Below are 25,635 nucleotides of genomic sequence, written 5' to 3' on the forward strand. Positions count from 1 at the left end.
GCATAGCGATTGTTTTGGCGGTGTCAGAGATTGAACTGTGTTAGAGCTGTCAAATCCACAAGCGGCTCCTGGAATTATACCTTTGCCATTGGCAAATGCACAAAGTCGCATAAAGAGAAATCCCATGCAGCCTTGTTTTCAAGTTCGAACACTGGAATGTGAGAACACTGGAATGTAATCTACACCTCGATTAGGCTGATAGAAACCCTCATTATTTTGTTTAATGATTTTAAATTTGAGCGTCATTATTTCTTTATAGCCTTCACTTTCTCGTTCTGAAATTCTAACGCGAGTAGGATGGTTGTGGCTTCATGACAATGATCAAGAGCAGCTGCTCACCGATTTGACAGCTCCAAAGCAGCTATACCACAGACACCGCCGGTTAACGCTTGATCTGATTGATTCGAAAGTGATCCTACTGAAACAACAGTTTCACTAAGGAAGGGTGAGGATTGCCCCCTATTGGCCTATTACTGTTACCACATAAACAATTCCCCAAAAGGTCCATCCATCCATCCATCCATACATAGAGGGTATAGTTTGAACAATACATTTTATCATGTTATTGCAGAGTTATTTATTCAAATAAATATGCAATGCATACACTTTGTTTTTCCATATTATTTCACATAAATATTCAAACAGGGTTTGTCCATGGTAGAGATGCCAAGGTTTAAATGCTTTTTCTGTTTTGTCTAACCAAAACAATATTACTGTCTGGATCCACTGTTCTAAACACCGTTTTATGTCAGGGGTGACAATAGTGATACTCCAATTTATAATTGTCTGTGTTAACTCACTTTACTTTATAACGCTATATACTCTGTGTGTGTATAGCTAAATAATGTAACTTTATTGTGCCAGCTTCCAAGTCAAGAATTCACTAATATTCATAATAATCATAGGTAATAATATAGAATATTGAACATGTATTATTTACAATCTAAAAAATGTTACTGTATGCGTCAGACGTAGGTTAAATTGTGAAAACATCTTGAAATATATAAAACTTTAGGGTTTAGACAAATATTTTGCAGATATAGAATAAAATTAATCTACTATGCTTTTTTTGTTGTCTAATCACACATTAGCAACGCTACTCTAAGTTCTGATGAAAATCGAAGGGAAACAGTCATGCAAGGTTATTACAGTCAATCATCCAAACATATAATATTAAATGTCATTCTGTACAAGGAGATCAGTCAGACTGTTTAGAAAGTAAAAGGATAGTGACCCCCTAATCAAAGTTTGTCAGATGTTTTCATAACTTCAAAGGTGAGCTATATTCCACACCATCTATTGTGTAGATCCTGCCCGCTATATTGCATTAGGAGAAATCTAAAAGCTACAAAATCCATATTAAGTGGAAAAATGTGTAACGTTTTTAGACAAAAAATGGCATGGAACTGAAACTATGCTAATCTTTTATAACAGACCATTATTGAGATATGAAATACTCTCACAAACTTTCGATGATTTGGGAGTAAACTATCCCTTTAAGTGCTGAGCAAGAAACAAGCATTATGAGCCACAAAGATTCTTAACTCTCAATTACATTTAGACTAATAAAAAAAGATCAACTAAGATTAGTTGTCACATAATGTATTTCAAAAGTACACAGCATTACTATCTCTTTATGCATTTCCATGGTGACTCACATCGTCAGGTGTCTCACGATGGTTTGTCACCTTCTTTCTTCAGACGGCTGTGGAGGAAAATAACATTAATAAACTAAACTCAGCAAAAAAAGAAACATCCCTTTTTCAGGACCCTGTCTTTCAAAGATAATTTGTAAAAATCCGAATACCTTCACAGATCTTCATTGTAAAAGTGTTTAAACACTGTTTCCCATGCTTGTTCAATGAACCATATACAATTAATGAACACGCACCTGTGGAACGGCCGTTAAGACACTAACAGCTTACAGACGGTAGGCAATTAAGGTCACAGTTATGAAAACTTAGGACACTAAAGAGGCCTCTCTACTAACTGAAAATCACCAAAAGAAAGATTCCCAGGATCCCTGCTCATCTGCGTGAACGTGCCTTAGGCATGCTGCAAGGAGGCATGAGGACTGCAGATGTGGCCAGTGCAATAAATTGCAATGTCCATACTGTGAGACGCCTAAGACAGCGCTACAGGGAGACAGGACTGACAGCTGATCGTCCTCGCAGTGGAAGACCACGTGTAACACCTGCACAGGATCGGTACATCAGTACATCACACCAGCGGGACAGGTACAGGATGGCAACAACAACTGCCCGAGTTACACCAGGAACGCACAATCCCTCCATCAGTGCTCAGACTGTCCGCAATAGGCTGAGAGAGGCAGGACCTCACCAGACATCACCGGCAACAACGTCGCCAATGGGCACAAACCCACCGTCGCTGGAACAGACAGGACTGGCAAAAAGTGCTCTTCACTGACAAGTCGCGGTTTTRTCTCACCAGGGGTGATGGTCGGATTTGCGTTTATCGTCGAAGGAATGAGCGTTACACCGAGGCCGTACTCTGGAGTGGGATCGATTTAGAGGTGGAGGGTCGGTCATGGTCTGGGGCGGTGTGTCACAGCATCATCGGACTGAGCTTGATGTCATTGCAGGCAATCTCAACGCTGTGCGCTACAGGGAAGACATTCTCCTCCCTCATRTGGAACCCTTCCTGCAGGCTCATCCTGACATGACCCTCCAGCATGACAATGCCACCAGCCATACTGCTCGTTCTGTGCGTGATTTCCTGCAAGACAGGAATGTCAGTGTTCTGCAATGGCCAGTGAAGAGCCCGGATCTCAATCCCATTGAGCACGTCTGGGATCTGTTGGATCGAAGGGTGAGGACTAGGGCCATTCCCCCCAGAAATGTCCGGGAACTTGCAGGTGCCTTGGTGGAAGAGTGGGGTAACATCTCACAGCACGAACTGGCAAATCTGGTGCAGTCCATGAGGAGGAGATGCACTGCAGTACTTAATGCAGCAGGTGGCCACACCAGATACTGACTGTTAGTTTTGATTTTGACCCCCCTTTGATCAGGGACACATTATTCCATTTTTGTTAGTCACATGTCTGTGGAACTTGTTCAGTTTGTCTGTTGTTTAAATATTTGTATGAACATAATAAGATTCAACATGTTAAGTTTGCAGTTGACAGTGAGAGGACGTTTCTTTTTTTGCTGAGTTTATTCATGTTAGTGCAATAGTTCATCAATAAACCAAGATCCCACTTTTGTCTACTGATTTATGATATAATATTAGCTCATCAATAATCAAGATCCCACTTTTGTCTACTGATTTATGATATAATATTAGCTCATCAATAATCAAGATCCCACTTTTGTCTACTGATTTATGATATAATATTAGCTCATCAATAATCAAGATCCAACTTTGTCTAGTGATTTCAATTTTTCAGTAAATGCATAAATGAAAGCACTGTGTTCAGGTAAACTGTTGTTGTTGTTATTGTTCAGAGTTGGTAATCACCTCACCTGTAGTAATCCTCCTGTCCGGGCAGAGGCCCCCCGTGTTGTAGGTGGTGGTGTCCGTGTAGCCACTGCTGCTCCATGGCCAGCCTCTGCAACTCTGCTGACTGGGCGTGCATTGCCTGGAGCTGGTGGGCTGCAGACATCTGGGGGATGGGCCCCTGGAGCTCACGGGGGTAACCTGCTCCTGCAACAGCGGCATAGGCTGTTTGGATGTTGATCAAGGGGCACAAAACATCAGTGAGTCTTAGTCACCTCACAATCACAGAAATATAGTCTGAATACAGTGAATTGAAGGTGTGTGTATTCCCATATAGATAGTCAAGGTGAATGTTATTGTTCCTCACCAAACAGTGGGTGTCGCAACATGTCATGGTCGTGGGGCAGGTCGTTGAGCAGAGGGTTGGGGATGGGGCCTCCAGGGAAGGGGAAGCGGGCCAGACGGGGCCCAGGAGCCAGGGGATCCAGAGGGTGGGGCCCATTACCTGGGTGACAGTAACACACATCTAATGAGGCAGGAGAACAAACAATATATAAATTAACACATTTCATAAACATCAGTTAATATTGGGCAGGGGGACGAACAGTGCACACATATCAACTGATGACTACACTGGTAGGTAGACAGTAATACAGTGAGGAGAGTCAGCCTCTTCTCTCAACATTAAATAAGACTATCAAACAACATTAAATAAGAATATAAAAAAATATATATAATACAAATCAACTGTTCTTGTTTTTAAAACAATAATCAATGTGCGTACAGTACACACATACACAGTACACACACACATACAGTACACACATATCCTGAAGATGAAACAAGACAGAATATAATTGAATAGAAGTGTCCTTACCCTCACCTTGGTTGAGTGGGTCCTGCTGATGTAGGTGCAGGTGTGAGTGGATGTGGGAGTGCTGGTGGTGATGCGGTGTGACGTTGAGCATCTGCAGCCTGGCGGCCGGGTCGTTAGCCACCGATGCCATCCTCTCAGCATGGAGCCTCTCAGCAGTCAGTCGCTCAGCGTAGCTCAGCTCCGGACGCATCTGGGGCCCGGCCAGGGCCAGTGCCTGCCTCTCCCTCTCCAGGTGGTTCTGCATGACCGGGTGGAAGTGGCCAAAGGGGTGGTGGGGTGGCCCAGCGATGTGCGGCAGGGCCAGGGCTCCATGTCTGGCAAAGTGCTCCATGGGGTTGGCTGATGGATGCATGGTCTCCATCTCCGGGGGCTTGACCTCGAAGCCAGGCTTCATCCTCTCGCGGAGCTCCCTCTCCCGGAGGTTACGGAGCTCCCTCTCTCTCAGGCTGGGCTCGGCGGCGTACAGGCCAGGCATGTGGTATGCCAGCAGAGGGTCCCCGGGGGACAGGGACACGAAGAAGGGGTGGTTGCGATTGGTGGGGGACATGACGTGGGGTCGGGCGTACTCACTGAGGGTGCGCAGGGCCGGGGTGTCGGGGCCGATGTAAGGGGGCACAGCGGCCACACTGGTGGGGGGCTGCTCGAAGGAGGAGCGCATATGGACCTGGCCGGACATTTGTACATCACTCATACGGCTGTCGTGGGACGAGCTGGACGCTCTCTGGAAGAGGAAGAGGCTCATTTAGGTGGTTCAAATTTGCGAGATAACAATGTATAGAGTTCTACAGGTATCCAAAACATCCAACTAATAACATTGTTGTACTAGTATATAATAATCAGTGGTGTAAAGTACTTAAGTAAAAATACTTTAAAGTACTACTTTAGTAGTTTTTTTTTTGCCTCTGATCTGGCGGACTCACTAAACACACAGATTATGTCTGAGTGTTGGAGTATGCCCCTGGCTTTCCGTAAATTTCAAAAACAAGAAAATGGTGCCATTTGGTTTGCTTAAAATAAGGAATTTGAAATGATTTATACTTTTAATTTTACTTTTGATACTTAAGTATATTTTTGCAATTACATTTATTTTTGATACTTAAGTATATTTTAAACCAAATACTTTTAGACTTTTACTCAAGTACAATTTTACTGGGTGACTTTTACTTGAGTAATTTTCTATTAAGGTATCTTTACTTTTCCTCAAGTATGACAGTTTGGTACTTTTTCCACCACTGGTAATAATATCATTGATAACATTGTTGTACTAGTATGTAATAATATAATTGATAACATTGTTGTACTAGTACGTAATAATATCATTGATAACATTGTTGTACTAGTACGTAATAATATCATTGATAACATTGCTGAGATACATAGATATCACGTCAGTTATGTCAAAGAAACAAAGGAACAGGGAATATTACTCACAGCATTTTTGTCTTCCTGCCTCTCTCGTTCCCTCTCCCTGTCCTTCTCCCTCTCTCGGGCATTGTGCTCAGCCTCTCTCTTGGATCTCTCCACAGCCTCCTCTCTCTTCTTGGCCAGCTTGGATGAGGCCAGGGGAGTGAAGAACAGGTCTGTTCTGGAGCACGAGTTGTAGCCACGGTCCAGGTGTTTGAAAAACCTGAAATGAATCAAACAGCAAATATAGCAATCACACAACAATATTGTTTGAGAACATATGTAATTCAGATGAACAACAACATCTGTTAACATTTGAGAAACACAATGGCCACAATTAACTGTGTAAAGGAGGCCCATCTTACAGGACTGTCTGGAGTGATGTCATGCAGTAAGTACCGTGCTGATTGGCTGGCATGACTGGCGATGTTGACAACCAAAGGTTCCGGTGAGGGACTTCTGGGTGGAGGGGGCGGACTCTCAAGCTCCTCACATTCATCCAATGGCTCCTCTTTAATCTGGACATGTGACCCTCCAATGACAATGGGGTTTCCGGGCGAGGGGCGCAGGGAGGGGAAGGAGGGCTGGAGACTAGGGACTGGACCCATGGTAGAGGGAGAAGAGGCAGAGAGGACAGGGTGCAAGGCTGAGGGGGCAGAGCAGGAGGGCAGGGAGGAGKGGGGGKGGGAGGAGTGGGGGTGGGAGTGGCTGCCTCTGCCAGGGAGGTTCTGCAGCTGCGTGAGCACGGGAAGCTGGGGTGGGAGTCCCTGCTGCATGGGCAGGGACTGGGGCATGAGCTGGAGGGGGGGTGGAGGGGCACCGGGAGGGTGCTGGTTGGGCAGGGAGTTGAGGGGCTTCAGTGCTGGAGGAGGGGGCAGGTTGGACGGCATCTGCGGGAAAGGGGGAGCAAGGGAAGAAGAGAGGTGTGGTGGCTGCTTGTGAGATGGRGGGATGGGTGTGGTKGGGGGTGGTTTGATTTGGGGCCCGGAGGTGRGGGGGAGGGCCTGCGGGAAGAAGGGTTCCCTGGGAAAGTGAGGAGGGGGTCGCTGGGGGTGGGGGCACTGGGTGGGAGCACCATGGAGGGACAGGGGCTGGGTGGGAGGCAGAGAGCCAGGAGAAGGAAGAGGACCCTGGAATACAGGAGTTGGAGGATGGAAGGCCTGTCCCAGTGGAGAAGGGACGAGTGAGGGGCCAGCGAGAGGGTGAGAGGAGGGGGATAGGGGTCGTTTGTGTAGGGGATTTGTCTGATAGCTAACTGACTGACCAGCCTGAGCAGAGGTGGCTGAAGGCTGGGGAGGCTCTGGGGAGGGGGTTGCCTGGGCCTGTACCTGGCCAGGCTCTGCAGAGGGAGAGGTACCCTGGGGAGGCAGGGATGTGTTTGAGCCTGCAACCTGTGGTGGAGGAACAATCTGTGTGGTCTGTGTTTCAGCCAGGGCAGCAGCAGGGGCACTGACGGACTCTGCTGCTGCCTGGTGGGCACCCTGGAGGTGCTGGGCAGAGGAGTCGGAGTCACTCTCGTTGCCCTGGCGAGGGCTGGGGATGCTGGGGGAGGAGGAGCGGTTGTCCTGGTCGATGTCTTTGGTGTCGCTGCTGCCGTCGTCCTGGGCACTGCGGCTGTCTGAGCAGCTCTCCTCCTCCACCTCACCCCCCTCTGCCTCAGCCTCTCCATCGCCCTCCGACCGGCACTCTGCCTGTTCACCCTAAGAGGAGGATGGAGACACAAGGTTAGAATTGTTGGTCAGGGGAGGTTCTCATCATGCTAATGTTACCCAAAAAGAGCCACTGGATAGATCTAGTTACACCCAACAATGTAGCTCAGTGCAGGAAGATAAGACATTAACTAAAGAATAACGAGGCAGGCTGGTTTAGCTCATTTTGCTTCTCTCTGATCTTGCACCTTGTAGCTGTCAYTGCTTTCCTATTGTCTTACACTCTGTCTGACCTGCAATGTCTTCGTCCTTTTAGTTGGTGTTCTCTCAGGCTCCTCTGGGTCCTGGGCTGCACTCTCCCTGGAACGTTTAGTACTCTTTGGTAGGGGCGCCTCTTCCTTTATCTTCTGTTAGATGGAAGGAATATAATTCACTTATTCAATTCAGTTCTACATGAATATACAACACAGTAAAAAGTATTTGGACAAAGGGGAAGCCTTGGTCTGAATGGCAGAAATACAACTAGATGTTATGATTGTATATGATATTAGGTGTACTTAAATTCAGAAATACACCATTACTGTGCATTCAAATCTATTTCCCTAACTTCAAAAATAATATATGTGTGTGACTGTACCTTGCCAGGCTTCTTTGTGTTATCAGTCTTCTCTAAACAGGAGGTTCTGGATACGTTGGAGGTGGAGCTAGCTCCACTGGGGGCGGGAGAGGGATGGCTACTGGACTGCTGGTCTTCACTGGTAGGAGAGCCGGTCAGCCTCTGGTGGCCACTTCTTAATGAAGACAACTGGATAGAGATACAACTTAGAGTAAGTATTGAAAGATATTATAACAACAATTGAGGGAGAAAGATAATGATGAGGGTGGTAGGGAAAGAGAGAGAGGGTGGTAGGGAAAGAGAGAGAGGATGGTAGGGAAAGAGAGAGAGGATGGTAGGGAAAGATAGAGGGTGGTAGAGAAAGAGAGAGAGGAGTGTGGGTGGCAGGGAGAAAGGGAGGTATACACAAGATGGGGCTAAGATGGGCGGTTCCCAGGCTTACCGGTGTTCTGCTGCGTCGCGTCCTCATGCCATGCTTCCCGTTGCCCTCCTCTTCCTCTTTGACAGGTTTGAACATGAAGGGAGGGTCAGCAGGCTTAGGGCCAGGCGGCAGGCGGCCATGTTTGTTGTAGTAGGTACGACAGGTGGTACACAGGAGGATGTTATCCCGGCCTCCGTGCTGCCAGTCCTTAGAGGCTGAAATTAAAGCATTGAATGGAATAAACTTTATTGATCACAAGAGGAGAAATTTGATTTGTCATCAACATAGGACAGAAACATACAGTACATCAGAACCCATTGAACTGAGCACCGGTGGCTGGTGGAGCAAGTATGATACATGACATCAATGCACACCAATAGAATCAATGGGGGAAATAAAGAAACGGAGAGAGTTAAGCGATACTCACTGGTTGTGGCACAGTGTCCACAGGTGCCTTGCTCGCTGTCTTCACTGTCCAGGTCATCCTCACTGGCTGAACTTATGTCCACTACAGGAGAGAGAAGAGAMCAGATTAAAGACTATACCCACTGCTATTCATTCAGACAAAGACTATACCCACTCCTATTGTGTTATCTACAGTTACTGGACTAGACGATAGAAACAGACCCTTAGTTTCAGAATGGGTGTCAAGGAATAAGTTAGTCCTAAATATTTAAAAAACTAAAAGCATTGAATTTGAGACAAATCATTCACTAAACCCTAAACCTCAACTAAATAWTGTAATAAATAATGTGGAAATTGAGCAAGTTGAGGAGACAAAACTGCTTGGAGTAACCCTGGATTGTAAACTGTCATGGTCAAAACATACTGATACAACAGTAGCTAAAATGGGGAGAAGTATTTCCATAAGGCGCTGCTCTACCTTCTTAACAGCACTGTCAACAAGGCAGGTCCTACAGTCTCTCTAGTTTTGTCGCACCTGGACTACTGTTCAGTCGTGTGGTCCGGTGCCACAAAAAAAGGACTTAGGAAAATTGCAATTGTCTCAGAACAGGGCAGCATGGCTGCCCCTTGAATGTACACAGAGAGCTACTATTAATAATATGCATGTCAATCTCTCCTGGCTCAAAGTGGAGGAAATATTGACTTCATCACTACTTGTATTTGTGAGAGGTATTGACATGTTGAAAGCACCGAGCTGTCTGTTTAAACTACTAACACACAGCTCAGACACCCATGTATACCCCACAAGACATGCCACCAGAGGTCTCTTCACAGTCCCCAAGTCCAGAACANTACTAACACACAGCTCAGACACCCATGTATACCCCACAAGACATGCCACCAGAGGTCTCTTCACAGTCCCCAAGTCCAGAACAGACTATGGGAGGTACACAGTACTACATAGAGCCATGACTACATGGAACTCTATTCCACATCAGGTAACTGATGTAAGCGGTAGAATCAGATTTTAAAAAATAGATAAAAAAATACACCTTATGGAACAGTGTGACTGTGAAGCAACACAAACAAAGGTACAGACACATGCATACACACATATGACAACATACGCACTATACACACACGTATACATGGATTTTGTGTTGTAGATATGTGATAGTGGAGTATGGGCCTTAGGGCACACAGTCTGTTGCGAATTCTGTAATGAATGCACACTACCGTTCAAAAGTTTGGGGTCACTTAGAAATGTCCTTGTTTTTAAAAATAAAAACAACTATTTTGTCCATTAAAATAGCATCAAATTGATCAGAAATAAGGTGTAGTTATTGTTAATGTTGTAAATGACTATTGTAGCTGGAAACGGCTGATTTTTAATGGAATATCTACATAGGTGTACAGAGGCCCATTATCAGCAACCATCACTCCTGTGTTCCAATGGCATGTTGTGTTAGCTAATCCAAGTTTATCATTTTAAAAGGCTAATTGATCCTTACAAAAACCCTTTGCAATTATGTTAGCACAGCTGAAAACTGTTGTTCTGATTAAAGAACCAACAAAACGGGACTTCTTTAAACTAGTTAAGTATCTGGAGCATCAGGATTTGTGGGTTTGATTACAGGCTCAAAATGGCCAGAAACAAAGAACTTTCTTCTGAAACTCATCAGTCTATTCTTGTTCTGAGAAATGAAGGCTATTTCATGTGAGAAATTGCCAAGAAACTGAAGATCTCTTACAACGCTGTGTACTACTCCCTTCACAGAACAGCGCAAACTGGCCCTAACCAGAATAGAAAGAGGAGTGGAAGGCCCCGGTACACAACTGAGCAAGAGGGCAGGTACATTAGAGTGTCTAGTTTGAGAAACAGACGCCTCACAAGTCCTCAACTGGCAGCTTCATTAAATAGTACCCGTAAAACACCAGTCTCAACGTCAACAGTGAAGAGGCGACTCCAGGATGCTGGCATTCTGTGTTCTTTTGCCCATCTTAATCTTTTCTTTTTATTGGCCAGTCTGAGATATGGCTTTTTCTTTGCAACTCTGCCTAGAAGGCCAGCATCCCGGAGTCGGCCTCTTCACTGTTGAGACTGGTATTTTGTGGCGGCTTAACTTATCCTTTCCCGCAGCTCAACTTACCCCATACACAGGGTAAGTTGTACCAAGAGACCAGTTTTTTTTGGACATGCTGTGTTTTCAAAACTGTAATGCTTACATGAATTCTGATTATTTCCAGGAATACACATCATCCTGAAATATATGTATATATATATATACAGTGGGGAGAACAAGTATTTGATACACTGCCGATTTTGCAGGTTTTCCTACTTACAAAGCATGTAGAGGTCTGTAATTTTTATCATAGGTACACTTCAACTGTGAGAGACGGAATCTAAAACAAAAATCCAGAAAATCACATTGTATGATTTTTAAATAATTAATTTTGCATTTTATTGCATGACATAAGTATTTGATCACCTACACCAGTAAGAATTCCGGCTCTCACAGACCTGTTAGTTTCTTTAAGAAGCCCTCCTGTTCTCCACTCATTACCTGTATTAACTGCACCTGTTTGAACTCGTTACCTGTATAAAAGACACCTGTCCACACACTCAATCAAACAGATTCCAACCTCTCCACAATGGCCAGACCAGAGAGCTGTGTAAGGACATCAGGGATCAAATTGTAGACACTGCACAAGGCTGGGATGGGCTACAGGACAATAGGCAAGCAGCTTGGTGAGAAGGAAACAACTGTTTGGCGCAATTATTAGAAATGGAAGAAGTTCAAGATGACGGTCAATCACCCGCGGTCTGGGGCTCCATGCAAGATTTCACCTCGTGGGCACATATGATCATGAGAAGGTGAGGGATCAGCCCAGAACTACACGGCAGGACCTGGTCAATGACCTGAAGAGAGCTGGGACCACAGTCTCAAAGAAAAACCATAGTAACACTACGCCGTCATGGATTAAAATCCTGCAGCGCACGCAAGGTCCCCCTGCTTAAGCCAGTGCATGTCAGGCCTGTCTGAAGTTTGCCAATGACCATCTGGATGATCCAGAGGAGGAATGGGAGAAGGTCATGTGGTCTGATGAGACAAAAATAGAGCTTTTTGGTCTAACCCACTCGCCGTGTTTGGAGGAAGAAGAAGTATGAGTACACCCAGAACACCATCCAACCGTGAAGCATGGAGGTGGAAACATCATTCTTTGGGGATGCTTTTCTGCAAAGGGGACAGGACGACTGCACCGTATTGAGGGGAGGATGGATGGGGCCATGTTATCGCGAGATCTTGGCAACAACCTCCTTCCCTCAGTAAGAGCATTGAAGATGGGTCGTGGCTGGGTTCCAGCATGACAACGACACAAAGCACACAGCCATGGCAACTAAGGAGTGGCTCCGTAAGAAGCATCTCAGGTCCTGGAGTGGCCTAGCCAGTCTCCAGACCTGAACCCAATAGAAAAATCTTTGGAGGGAGCTGAAACTCCGTATTGCCCAGCGACAGCCCCGAAACTGAAGGATTAGAGAAGATCTGTAGGGAGGAGTGGCCAAAATCCTGCTGCAGTGTGTGCAAACCTAGTCAAGAACTACAGGAAACGTATGATCTCTGTATTGCAAACAAAGGTTCTGTACCAAATATATATGTTCTGCTTTTCTGAAGTATCAAATACTTATGTCATGCAATAAAAGCAAATTAATTACTAAAAATCATACAATGTGATTTTCTGGATTTTTGTAGATTCCGTCTCTCATAGTTGAGTGTACCTATGATAAAAATTACAGACCTCTACATGCTTTAAAGAGAAAACCTGCAAAATCGGAGTGTATCAAATACTTGTTTCTCCCACTGTATATATGCTCGTCAAACATCTCATTCAAAATCATCTGCCTTAAATAGGAATTGGTCCCCCCTTTGCTGCTATAACAGCTTCCACGCTTCTGGGAAGCTTTCCACTAAATGTTGGAACATTGCTGCAGGGACTTGCTTCCATTCAGCCACAAGACATTGGTGACGTCAGGCACTGATGTTGGGCGATTAGGCCTGGCTCGCAGTCGGCGTTCCAATTCATCCCAAAGGTGTTCGATGGGGTTGAGATCAGGGCTCTGTGCAGGCCAGTCAAGTTCTTCCATACTGATCTCGACAAAGCATTTCTGTATGGACCGCTTTGTGCACTTGGAATTGTCAAGTTGAAACAGGAAAGGGCCTTCCCAAAACTGTTGCCACAAAGTTGGAAGCACAGAATCGTCTAGAATGTCATTGTATGCTGTAGCGTTAAGAGGGCATAGCCGAAAAATGAAAAACAGCCCCAGACCATTATTATTCCTCCTCCAAACTTTACAGTTTGGCACTATGCATTGGGGCAGTAGCGTCTTCCTGGCATCCGCCAAACTCAGATTTGTCCGTTGGACTGCCAGATGGTGAAGCGTGATTCATCATCCAGAGAAACGCATTTCCACTGCCTCCAGAGCTTCACACCACAAAAAAACGCATCAACCCAATACCATGCGTCGCCAAAACACAAAACCACAAACATGCGGCGAGTTAACTCAGTAGCGCAATGGCAAGGTGATCTGGGAGTCCCGGCCACCAGCCAACATCTCTCAATGAAGCCAGCAACAGATCAGTTCTATCGTGCTTGACCATTGCTTCCAGAGGCCAGTTGGAACTCACGGTGTGAGTGTTGCAACAAGGACAGAATATTTTTTTCTACGCGCTTCCACTCACCGCGGTCCCATTCTGGTGAGCTTGTGCGGAGCCTACCGCACTTCCCTCGCTGACCCGTTGTTACTTCCTAGAGTTCTCCACTTCATAATAACAGCACTTACAGTTGACGGGGAAGCCTAGGAGGCAGAATTTGATCAACTGATTGTTCAGGAAAGGGTGGCATCCTATGACGGTGCCACGTTGAAAGTCACTGAGCTCTTCACTAAGGCCATTCTACTGCCAATGTTTGTCTATGGAGATTGCATAGTTGTGTGCTCGATTTTATACACCTGTCAGCAACGGGTGTGGCTGAAATAACCGAATCAACTAATTTGAAGGGGTGTCCACACACTTTTGTATACATAGTGTATATCTTTGTTAGAAAGAATACAATATTTTCCTTGACTGAGTGATGCTCAATGTAAAAAACATCTCCACTTACCCCACTATCCCCTACTAGTCCTAATCTGTGTCCAGGAACCCGGCCATAAAATAAGCGAAATCTTAGAGGAATTGAAAACCCCCGGCACTCACTGGATTGGGACTGGGAAGGTGTGTTCACAGTGGCAGCAGTGGCGCGAGTCTTGGCCTTGCGTGAGGACGGCTGTCTACGGTGCTGACGGTACGGCCGCGTGCCTGCAGCCTCAGGCGTCTTCTTCCAGTGATAGTAGAATGTGATCAACTCCCCCTGCCAACAACACAACACGTGATTTAAGAAGAGGGCACAGTGTGCAGATTCCAATGAAGATACAGATAAAGATATTGAATGCGTTGCTGGAGTGTGTTTTGGTTTTGGTTTTTCCAATTATGTTTTGAGGATGGACTTTAGCACGTAGGGCGCGCCAAATGATGTCACATCGTTAGTGTCATGTCTCTGACTTGTCATTAAATGAAGACATTATTTTATCAAATCAATTCTCTGTAATTATTATTATGTGATTAAACTAATAAGGTAAATTTAATTAACTAGGAAGTCAGGGCACCACGGAAAATTTTCAGATTACTAAATTACACAAATATAACTCTTCCAAATATAACTCTTCAGATTTTAATATCTGATCAATTATTCTTCTATTAATTAATTATTATTATTACCTTCCGTCAGTCTCATCTGAACGTCGTAAAATTCTTGGTTATCTGCACAAACCCAGACTCTACTATGAATCATCCATACACAAATTGGCTCAATTATTTATTTACTAACTAATTAAACAATTACAGAATATACAATACATAATAACATTATACAGTAAATACCATCCCTAGTGGACTAAACACAAACAGTTTGGTTATAACACGATAGATTCAGAGAGAAGAGAAGGGGGTTTTGGAAGGAAGACTAAGGAACATTGGTCTCTATCAGACCTGGAAAGCTATTCTCACATAACTACATATGCCACTAACAATAGCCCATTCAAAAAGCAATGCACTGTATTTAACGTGAAGCTGGCTTCGATAGTTGAGCTGGTGATGTGAGGCTCTGGTTTGCCCAGTCGATGTCGCCCTCGTCCTTTGTGGAATCTTCCGGGTCATCGTGTGAGAGGTTCACGTGCTCTGAGAGGTTCATCTCACTCTGGTGATGCTTCCTCGTCGGTCAGTGTTCTCGTACTAGATTTGCGCATATGTTCAGCTGCAGTCTGATATATGTTAGTTTAGTATGCACTTCTTCTTTAGGTGATCAATAGTTCAGAGTTCATATCATTTCACGTGTGGAGCAAGCCCTCACGTTTCCTGGCCTGTAGAGTTGAAATTAGCCCTTTTCAACGTGGAGGACAAGTCCTCCCGTTATTTGGAACGGAGTTGGATTTTCGTCACGGAGGCTTTTATTCAAGAGTTGAAAAGGGGTTGGTTCATCATTTCCAACCAATGTCTATTCACTTCGGCGTGGCTACTGACTTAGTTAAACTTTACATGGGAGGCCAATTCTCTCATTTTAAAGGTTAACATCACATCCTTTCACAAATAGTTTCATCTTACTCATTCATTTTATACAAGAATTAGATGCAAGCCTCATAACTGAGGAACCTGTATAAACAGAGTTAGGGTAATGTTGCTGTATTGTCTTTCATGAGGTCATAAACATGAAACAAAACGGACCAAATCGTAGCTGGCTTCTCCACCGACCGTTTACACATTCTCCAATATAGGAATATTGTTAAATTCTCAAATTCTGGGATGAGATAGAATTTGGCGGGAGAGTTCCTTTGTTCTACTGTGACCCTCTCTCTCCCATACGGCATGGTCAGGGAGACACGACGTGGTTGTAAAGTCATAAAAACTGCCCCCCCCCCTGTCACTGAAAGGGCTAGCGTCATGACATTAGTCAGTATGTGATTGCGGTCTCGTTAGTCAGAAGTTATTTCACCTATGCTGACCCAGGTGATATTTAAGAGTGGCTGGCCCAGTGCCCCAGTGGTCTTGAGAGATGGGGAGGGTCAACACCTTTTAGTTGGCTCTCCCTATTTGATTTCTAGAAAACATTACTTTGTCTGATCTTCCATGTTTTCGTCTTGCTCCACCTTTTCGGTTCGCCTCCTGTCTTTAAATTTGGTATGGGTTTTTCTTTTCTTTGTCTCTTCTTGGGCAAAATTTAGTGGACACTCGTGGTGGGTGGCTTTTAGGTTCCAGTTGTTGTTGCTAGTCAACTTTTAGTGGACACCCCCATGAGTGTCTTTCAGAACCCCTCCTAAAACCCCACCTGTTTTGTTTTGGTTGTTGTCAGTGACTCTTTGTTAGTTCCCCGTTCTGTTTGAGTGAAATTATTTGGTTTTCTTGCTGGGGAAAGTAACAAGTACATCAGCAAATATATCAAATAAGAAGGAACCACTGACTGCATTACAAACAGTTAGGTCTGTTGATTGTGTGTATAGTTATGTCTAGTTATATGTCTGTTATGTCTAGACAGACATACGACACAGTATGATAGTAAAATATATTACACCAGGTGTTTTCATTTACCGTTTTCTTGTTGGGCAGCAGCTCTTTGCGAATCCTGAAGAAATTCTTGCCGTACTGTCTCAAACCTTTGATGAACCGCTTCTGTTGATTGTAAAGAGATTGTGGGTGAAATAAAAACAAACAGTCAACAATATACCATGCAGTGTAAACGTGTTTCATATTGTTTCACTATTGTCTATGTTACACAATGGCCATAATACGTATTGGAGTAAACCGATGTAACCACAGAGCAGCCCTAACAACACATAGGGCCATATTCTSTCTTGAGCGCTTAACTAAAATATCTGAGCAAATCTCACGTTGACATCAATGAATGATTTATGCAAAAGTCAGAGTTACAATGCTCATCTCAATTATAAATCAGGCCCAAGTGCCTAAAGTTAAACTTTGTCTTTGGACCTGAAGTAAGCATGGTGCAAGGCTGCTTTACCACATCATCTTCTGACCAACATTTCTCAATGAGTTTGGGCACAGGTTTCTTCACTAGGCGCTGGAGAGCTTTAGCTGCGTCGTAACGGCTGGCGTGTAACTGTAGAGGGAGGGAGACAATCAAAGATCTACTGAGAAGGGTTCAAGATCTTATTTGTAACAATATATTGTTTTTGCAATTGTACACTATATTTTTTTATAAAAACATTTCTTTACAATGTTTAAAAAACAAAAACAAAAAACTATTACATTTAACTTGAAAAAATAAATGAGAACGTGAAAATGAAATGATTTCATATTCCCATTTAAATGCAGAAAAGTATTCCTGCCCACCATGTTTAAAGCGTTGAGTGTGGTGTCGTCACGAGAGGCCGCCAAACACCCGTCCTCTGTGGATCCTCCGTCACACATCCCTGCAAACGCTGCCATGCTCCTTCAATCAGGAAGAGACAAGGAAGATAAATACATCCTGCTGTGCAGTCAGTCAGGATGACAAGCATGACAAACATTATGCACTACAGTCGCCTACAGAAGTGTTTTTAAATTACATTATCTTTAACAATAATGACCTGACAGGCTAGCTAGAAGAACTCTGATAGGACAAGTCTTTATACTAAATGACAACTAAAAACCAGCAGCAGTCAAACTGAAACGATGATGTTCTACACACTACTTAATGACCATAATAATGCACTTCACTCTTACTCTCAACACCAGTGTTATGCAGGGCTGACAGACATCAGGTTTGGTATGAATCCCATCCGTTTTTAAATCTGGCAGGGTTGCACCATTCATCACACAAGAGATACACTACGAGTGCAGCCTGGTCCCAGATCTGTTTGTGCTGTATACCCAACAACAACCACAGGAGTTGGCTATACAGCACAAACAGATCTGGGACCAGGCTAATATGAGTGCTGCTGAGTCGACACTAACCTGGCAGCTCTGAGGTACATGAGGAGGTCACAATCATTGACCCCTGGCATCCACACCAGCTCTTCATTCTCTGTCTGAGTCTGAACACCAAACACAGGGCGTGGTTGCAGCTCAGGGAGCTTAGCCTGCATACACACAAATAATACAGACAGATAAATACCATGTTTGTCTCACTGTCATAGACAGTTGATTACAGTGATATGAGATATGCACCATGTATTTCACAAATACATGTCAGGTTATGACAGCGAGATAGTTTATGACATACTGTATGTATCACGAGGCTCTCAAATTTTGCAACACTAAACCAATGGAGATTGTTGAAGACATAACGGTACTGCTATATGGTAAGGTCTAATGTATTGCCCGTCTCCAATGGGCAATACATTAGAGAGGGACAGCCTGCTTAAAGGGGGTTAATGGACTATTACCTGATGACTTGATCCCACTCTGATCTCCCCCTGCGTGCTGTTCAGGCTCCTGGAAGTAAGGATAATTCAGTTATAACAAAAAAGTTAGATATTACATTGTTATATTGTTTTTTGTACATAGTATCTATGTTATATTTGCAACTGATTTGAACAGAATAAAAACTAAAATCAAGAAACATTTTATTAGAGAATCATTGAAAATTGAAAGGCGTAACGCTCGCTCACCATTAAAAACTCATTGTTTTATTCAAGTCACATGTTGACAAAATGTCATTATCAATTGTAGTATCAATCAAGTGAACAGTGTAATGGCAGGTAGGTAGCCCAGCAGCTAAGGAATTGGAGCATTAGCAGAAAGCTTGACTGTTTGAATCCCGAGCCGAGCGCTAGAAGAGGGGATTTGATCTGACAACTGAAGGGCTGCTGGGTTCACATCTTAACAATCCCCTACCGTTGGGCCTTTGAGCAGGGCCCTTAACCCCACAACATGCTCTTCATCCAGGGGCGCTGCACTGTAGCTTGACCCTGTGCTCCTCTCAAATGTGTGTGATGTGTGCTATCAAATTTCTGTTGTTTGCTGTAACATATGGACAGTTAAATTGTATTGCATTGTAATGTTTATAACCATATAGCAATGTTAATGTTCTGTTCTAAAACAGAAAAAAACTAGTGCTAGATACATCCCTTTTTCTGACATACTAGTGCATGCAATATGCAAAGGAATTAAACATATAACACAAATCACAAGGCAAAATCTTAATCCCTAATCCTAATCTAAATATTTCATATTACTGGGTTAATCTTGCATTTCAATTGGACAGCGGTTTCCTTTAATCCCTCCCACCCATCAGTGAAAGCCAATCTGAATGCGGCTATTACGTTCCCTCCAAACATTACATAAACGAGTCCTGTCTCCAGCCACTTGCAATGCTTATCACACTTGCCTTTTTACAAAATAAGCATAGCCTGATGCGTGTTGCTTTGAAGCGTATAATAACGCATACTTTACATTTAAAATAAGCATCCTCACATCGTCATTGTCTATTTACGTGGCCCGACAGTCTCGCAAAATGGAGTATTGACATAAGTCTTTTCCCGGGAGCCGAAGTGAAAATCGACAGAAACCACAACAAATCTGTGACAGCTGAATTGACACAGATGACAGTAATCCACAATGCACCGCGTGATCAATTAAATATATCTAGATACTGAAATATTTTATCCGTACGATAGATTGCTAGCTTTAGCTACATGGATCGAGCTAACGCCATCGCGACCATTGCAATTCCAAGTATGTCATAAAAATGGCAAGGTAAACACAGACATTTAAAATATTCGCGTCTAAAACAATGTAAAAATGTACGAGGCAACGCCATTACCTTCTCGGACTGAACAGGTCGTCCATGTCGGAGGCTCTTAGTGTCGTTTTTAGGTTGACACTGCCAGCGTAGTGGTCGATACAAACTATGCTATTCCATACTACTCAAAATGGAGGCTAAGAGACGATTTTTTCCCCCTAGCACTAAACTGTGCAATGACCTCAGCCCCACGCTCAGCATTAAAAGTTCCGCTCTCCGTAGATATAACGGAGCATGTGCCGCGGTCGCTAATAGGATAATCTACTGTAGTGTGTACAGAGCCATGCCCCAGAGAGCATCGATACCAAAATATAGAACCGCTTCGAACGCAGACATTATTCAGAGCGCGAGAATACTGAACAGGTTCACACCTGGATACATTATCCAGCCCAGACCAATATTCCAGGAATACATATTTCAAGAATAAATTATAGAACAATGGTAGAATAGTCACACCTGTCACCCTTATAATACATATGCTTGACAATCAAAATGTACACATCTTGCAAAAAAGTAATGACAACAGGGAAATGGTTCAGTTCCAAACAAATGAGTTTATGCAACTGCCTCTATAGCCATAGGTACAGCCTTTGTACTGTCCCAAACCAATGGTTATTTTGCTCTATTGAAATATGAAGAATAGCAACTCAACACTAACCAAAATGTGCCACCACCCCAACAAAAAGTGTCAGAATTGTAAGTAACTAGTCTCCACAGACACCTTGTGATTCTAGGGCAGCAGAATGTATGTAGACTAGGGTAGGTAATGTATGCATGTCACCAAAACCTATGGTCTTGGAGTGTAACTTCACATGTGCCTTTCTAGCTGCCTTGACGTGTGTGTAACACTTTCCGTTTGTTCCGTAAGCTTCTTCAGCGTGTGCAAGTAATCATTGGAATGTTTGCTAAACCGTTATGTGCAAGTGTGTGCCTATATGCCAATGAGTATGTGTCCATTGCACTCAGTTAAGCCAGTGGGTTCCTGAAGTTCTTCCCAGCAAAGACAGCCTTGTCTCCCAATTCCTCTTCAATTCTGAGAGGAAACAGAAAATACAGTTTAGCATTACAAAGCAATATTCAAAACAGTTATAATGAAGTGTATAGCTTAGTCTGCAGTTTATCTTCAGTGTCCATACTATGTGATTGTTTGTCTGTCTGTCTATTCTAGTTGTAGCAGCACCAATTCACCTAATCAAGTTCTAGTACATGCAAATTATTTGGCAAATAAAGGTGATTCTGTATAATGGTCAACTAAAATTATACATTTCCCCAATGGTTATGATGCCATGCAGGATTACATGGGTAAAAACCATGATCAACAAGAAAATAAATCCAGCAGAATAAAAATGACAAGCATCACAACATTGATTAGGCTGTAAAGGTCATGAACCCTCACCTGAGAATCTGGTTGTACTTGGCCAGACGCTCAGAGCGGCAAGGAGCCCCAGTCTTAATCTGGACAAACAGACAGGGGCAACATTACATAGCAATAATGTACAGTAACTAAAATACAGTAACAAATCATTTAAAATCAATCATAACAATGATTCCTTTGGGCAGCCCCTAACCTGTCCAGTGCACAGGCCCACCACCAGATCAGCAATGAAGGTGTCCTCAGTCTCCCCAGAGCGATGGCTGACCATCACTCCCCAACCACTGGACTGGGCCATCTTGCACCTGGACAGGGGAAAGAGAGGACTCATGACGTGGTTAGAAGTTCACACCGTTGGAAAATTGCATCATGCGAGGCTCACATTAGACTTACAACTGGCAGGTTGTTTGCCTTGACATAACGGTTTGTTGACAGTCATGAAAATATCAATTTAATGCTCATCAATGTATAGTATAATTACATAAACTCCTAAATCTCAGGTATTTTCTCAGGTTTTTTGGGGGGCCCCCCAAAAAAGGCAGGCAAAAAACTGAGGTCAGAGTTCCTCTTGAAGTCACTATGGAGTAAAGATAGTGGGTGAAACTTACACAGCCAGAGACTCCGTCACAGAGCCGATCTGGTTGACTTTAAGCAGCAGGCAGTTGCAGGCCTTGTCCTCCACGGCCTTGGTGATGCGTTTGGGGTTGGTCACTGAGGTCATCACCCACCACCTGGATCTCCGTGCTGCTGGTGAAGTTGAACCACGCCTCCCAGTCGTCCTGGTCAAAAGGGTCCTCAATGGACACCACTGTCACAGAGGGGACATAGATCAGTGATCACCGAGAGGAAAGTCATAGTCCTGTACGTTAGAGTAGACTAAACCATAGAATAGGACATTGTGTTTTATTTCATTTGCCAACCATAATATTTAACTTTGCCCATCTCCATTGTAGTGTAAACTGATTCACTGAATTTGTGATAAAATACAAAGCTGATCCAGCCAGAGACAACATTACATACTTTTGAAATACTCGAAGGTAAACAAGGACAAGACACCTGGGTAATCCTTGCAGAAGCTCTTGTAGAGGTCAGCCAGCTCATCAGGGGTGATGTAACGCTCTGGGTCATCAGGAGACTTGAAGTCCAAGTCATATTTACCATCCCTGTAGAACTCAGAGGCTGCCACACCCATGCCAATCACCACCGCTTCGGTGTATCCTGCTTTGCTGATGGCCTCTTTGATCAGCTCTAGAGCTGTGAAAAATTAAACAGATGTTCATTTGTTAGAATATGGTTTTATACATTGGCAACACCTTGTGATCATGTGGGTACTACACATTAGTGGCGGAGGTGGTGAGTTTCCCGTAGAAAAAGCTGCATCCAAAAAAGTACCAAAATATACTTTATATGCTGAAAAAAWAWATATATATATACTTTATGTGATCAAAATAAAAACCCTATGATCACATCTGATACCTTCCTTGTTCTCCAGGATGTTGGGAGCGAAGCCATCCTCATCTCCCACATTGGTGGCGTCCTGGCCGTACTTATTCTTTATGACGTTCTTCAGGTTGTGGTAGACCTCAACCCYGATACGCATGGCCTCCTTGAAGGTGCTGGCACCCACTGGTAGGATCATGAACTCCTGCATGGCCAGCTTGTTACCTGTGTGAGACCCACCATTGATCATGTTAAAGGCCTGGGAAATACAAAATCGAAGATTTTTATTTGATTTCATTAAATTAAAATATATTGAGAGATATGGATGGAGAAAATGAACTACACGACAAGCTGTAAGACAAGGCATGTGTGAGCGTGTTTTGATAGACAGTATTTTACTCTTACAGTACTGACTTTCACACCCTGTACTCACCGGCACAGGCAGGATGACCTCGGGGTTCCCAGCAAGATCAGCGATGTGACGTACAAGGGGACACCTTTCTCTGCTGCACCAGCCTTACACACCGCCAGGGAAATACCCAGGATGGCGTTGGCACCAAACTTGGCTGATGTGCCAAAAATAAGAATAAATGCAAGTGAAATTGACAAAAWAAAACTCATATGGGGAAAATATTGAGTTATTTAGCCGACAGAACTCATTCAGTGTGACTTACAATCAATGCATTTAACTAGCTAAAACATGTCCTCTGCATTTTAATCTGAAACAATTTAGACTTGTTCTCTGTGCCATCCATGTCMAGCATGATCAGATCAATTTTCTCCTGCTCAACCACAGACACATCCTGAGATGAATAACAAACAAGTTAAGCACATAGCATTTAAACTGAGGAACAAGGGCTGCCTTAACTACGAGTATGTGGCAGAGTGGGCACTAGACCTGTTTATCTTTACCAGGTAGGGAAACATCAAGACGAGCAAAGACAACATTCCATGTCATTGTACATCAACTTTCAAAAAGTATTATTCCTACAGTACCTGACCAACGATTGCAGGTGCAAGTGCAGAGTTAATGTGGTCCACGGCTTGTGAGACACCTGAAAGGACAATGAAACATTACTGACTAACAGCCTTGCTACTCTGCAGCCATCGGGCATCCGGAGTTGCCATCAGCCAGAGGGATTGCTTCCGGTGAAATGAATGAAAGCTTCTCTACTGCACGTGTTGTGCTCACGTTGTGTAACATCCAATGGCAGCATCCAACCGCAAGAACGAGAGAGAGATTCAATTCGATGGCTGACACGCACATTCATTCCATCTTGTGAATTGAAATAATGTGCTCTGTAGCAGGTAGAACATCACATTGATGTGACGCTGATGGCAAAGCAACGCATGCAGTGGAGCTGAAGTGTAAGAAGCATTGACAATTGGGGGATTTAGAAAGTAGCAATCCAAGCAACAACCCAGTATGCTTTTTCAGACACTAAAACAAATGGACCTCAGTCAGAGCACCATTCAGTTTTTTAGATTGGTGAATCATGCAACCATTACTGTGACAAAAGATTAACTTCACGCACAAGGATGCGTTCAGAGAAAACAGTTCTGCTTCTCTGAACACACAGCATTCACTACACTTACTATGCACACAAAAAATATAGAAAAGCCTTGGATAAACAATTATGCTTTTTTATGTAAGTGAGCACTATTCTGTATTTTTTCCCAGTATGTCAAGGCACAATGATAAGCACTCAAAGGTTACATGCTTAACTTGTACACTGGGATGACTAAGTTATTTGACACTTGCAATTCACATGAGCATTCAGTATGTCGAGCAAATCCTCCATGTGTCAATTGTTAAATCAAGAGCAAACGCACTGACTTACCCTTTTTTACACCTGACTGAGGAAGAAAATTGTCAGGAGAATAAAAGAGTAAAGACTGTAGGTAGCACGTTTATAGAGACCTCCCTGAAATAGATTCCATTATAATCATATTATGCAGTTAGAATATATTAACCCCAGATACACACCTTTCCCAAGGTAGCGTGACTTGTCATTGTCCCTGAGCTCCACGGCTTCATAGATACCAGTGGAAGCGCCACTGGGTACAGCTGCTCTGAACAGACCTGGGAGATAAGAGTGACAGATATAAAATAGTGTTTGTCATGAAAAGTTGGATAATCAACTATAGCAGTGGTTCCCAAACTGAGGAACACAGGGTTAGGCCAATAGCAACATTTACCTTTGTCAGTGTAGAGGTCCACCTACAAGTAGGGTTGCCACGAGAATCTAAGATCTCCTGGGCATGAATCTTCAGGATGGACATGGTGCTCGACCTTTGGAGGAGAAAAGTCTAAATATATTTAAGACTGCTAACCAGAATTTGTATCAGTCCTATAAACATGATACTTCAATGTCCATTGTGCAAACTCTAGAGCCTTAAAATGTGAATCAGCATGTTTATTTCACAGTGTATCAGTCATTTGAGGTATCAATGTTTTTCACATACCATCTAACCTTAGGTCAAGCCAATGAAGGCATGAACACCACCCCAAATGGCCTTGCTATATCAGAGGCCCTTTGTTGACTGCTGAATACAAATCTACTAGGTCCAGTAGAACCTATTGCTATTTCAGTCAGTGGTGGTTAAAAATGACTTTCACTGCATGAAGAGTCCTTTTCCTAAAAGTGTCCTTTCTGGTTGTGAGCTTAGTGGTGCTAGCAGTAGGTTATCTGCCTAATTGGATTAGCTACTGTCCATCTCATTAATTACATTGCACTGGACTAGACCGAAGCAATGGTAAGGCATCGGTCAAGGCTAGAAGGACTACTGAATGTCAGACGACGTCTTGACAGCCAAACCCCAATATGTATAATTCTGAATGTTGTAGGTCCTCTATTCTTGGCGTTGACATTGGATACATTTTTTTGAAAGATACCTACAGGGATTTCAAATCATCCGATTGACATGAGATCCCCTAGTAATCCTGTCAATGGAACATCCCTTGAACTTGGTGCAAATAGTCTCGTACGTGGGTTGAGAATGCAAAGTAGTAATTTACTGTATCTTGTATCATCAGGTAAATTGACTAAATGTTGTCTCCAAAGGGGTTAGCTAACTTTAGAACTCTAATCAAACTTTAATTGAAATGTTGTAGTAACTTTAAAACTTTGCACGGATGAAACATGACAGTGGCTAGACTAGCTA

At 43.5% G+C, this 25,635-nt stretch overlaps 2 protein-coding genes across 9 annotated transcripts; both read right to left on the minus strand.

Annotated features, from left to right (window-relative positions):
* Positions 1-560: 560 nt before the first annotated feature.
* On the minus strand, positions 561-20,045 carry LOC111970702 (arginine-glutamic acid dipeptide repeats protein-like). 8 transcript variants are annotated; one of them, XM_070445693.1, is made up of 17 exons: positions 18,752-20,045; positions 18,301-18,349; positions 17,870-17,994; positions 17,267-17,366; positions 16,935-17,033; positions 16,505-16,585; positions 14,081-14,234; positions 8,851-8,931; positions 8,445-8,638; positions 8,024-8,191; positions 7,668-7,793; positions 6,137-7,437; positions 5,765-5,960; positions 4,334-5,054; positions 3,824-3,982; positions 3,483-3,681; positions 561-1,705 (listed from the first exon to the last, which is right to left on the minus strand). In XM_070445693.1, exons 3-17 carry the CDS (start codon positions 17,917-17,919, stop codon positions 1,672-1,674), a joined length of 3,663 nt encoding a protein of 1,220 aa, XP_070301794.1. In that variant the 5' UTR covers positions 17,920-17,994; positions 18,301-18,349; positions 18,752-20,045; the 3' UTR covers positions 561-1,671. The 8 variants fall into 8 exon arrangements, with proteins under 8 accessions (XP_070301794.1, XP_070301789.1, XP_070301791.1 ...); XM_070445688.1 differs by having other exon boundaries at positions 7,680-7,793; positions 19,680-19,808; XM_070445690.1 differs by having other exon boundaries at positions 3,824-3,961; positions 4,340-5,054; positions 19,680-19,808.
* LOC111970286 (alpha-enolase-like) lies at positions 18,458-24,762 on the minus strand. Its single transcript, XM_070445694.1, is given in 14 exon segments — positions 18,458-20,691; positions 21,055-21,113; positions 21,227-21,335; positions 21,639-21,743; positions 21,745-21,838; positions 22,087-22,284; positions 22,507-22,729; positions 22,904-22,953; positions 22,956-23,028; positions 23,196-23,273; positions 23,467-23,525; positions 24,458-24,553; positions 24,670-24,693; positions 24,696-24,762. Coding segments are annotated over 14 exon segments (1,293 nt in total). The 5' UTR covers positions 24,754-24,762; the 3' UTR covers positions 18,458-20,624.
* Between the last annotated feature and the right edge of the window lie 873 nt (positions 24,763-25,635).

The sequence above is a fragment of the Salvelinus sp. IW2-2015 genome, linkage group LG11 (genome assembly GCF_002910315.2).
Source record: "Salvelinus sp. IW2-2015 linkage group LG11, ASM291031v2, whole genome shotgun sequence".
Classification (NCBI taxonomy): domain Eukaryota; kingdom Metazoa; phylum Chordata; class Actinopteri; order Salmoniformes; family Salmonidae; genus Salvelinus; species Salvelinus sp. IW2-2015.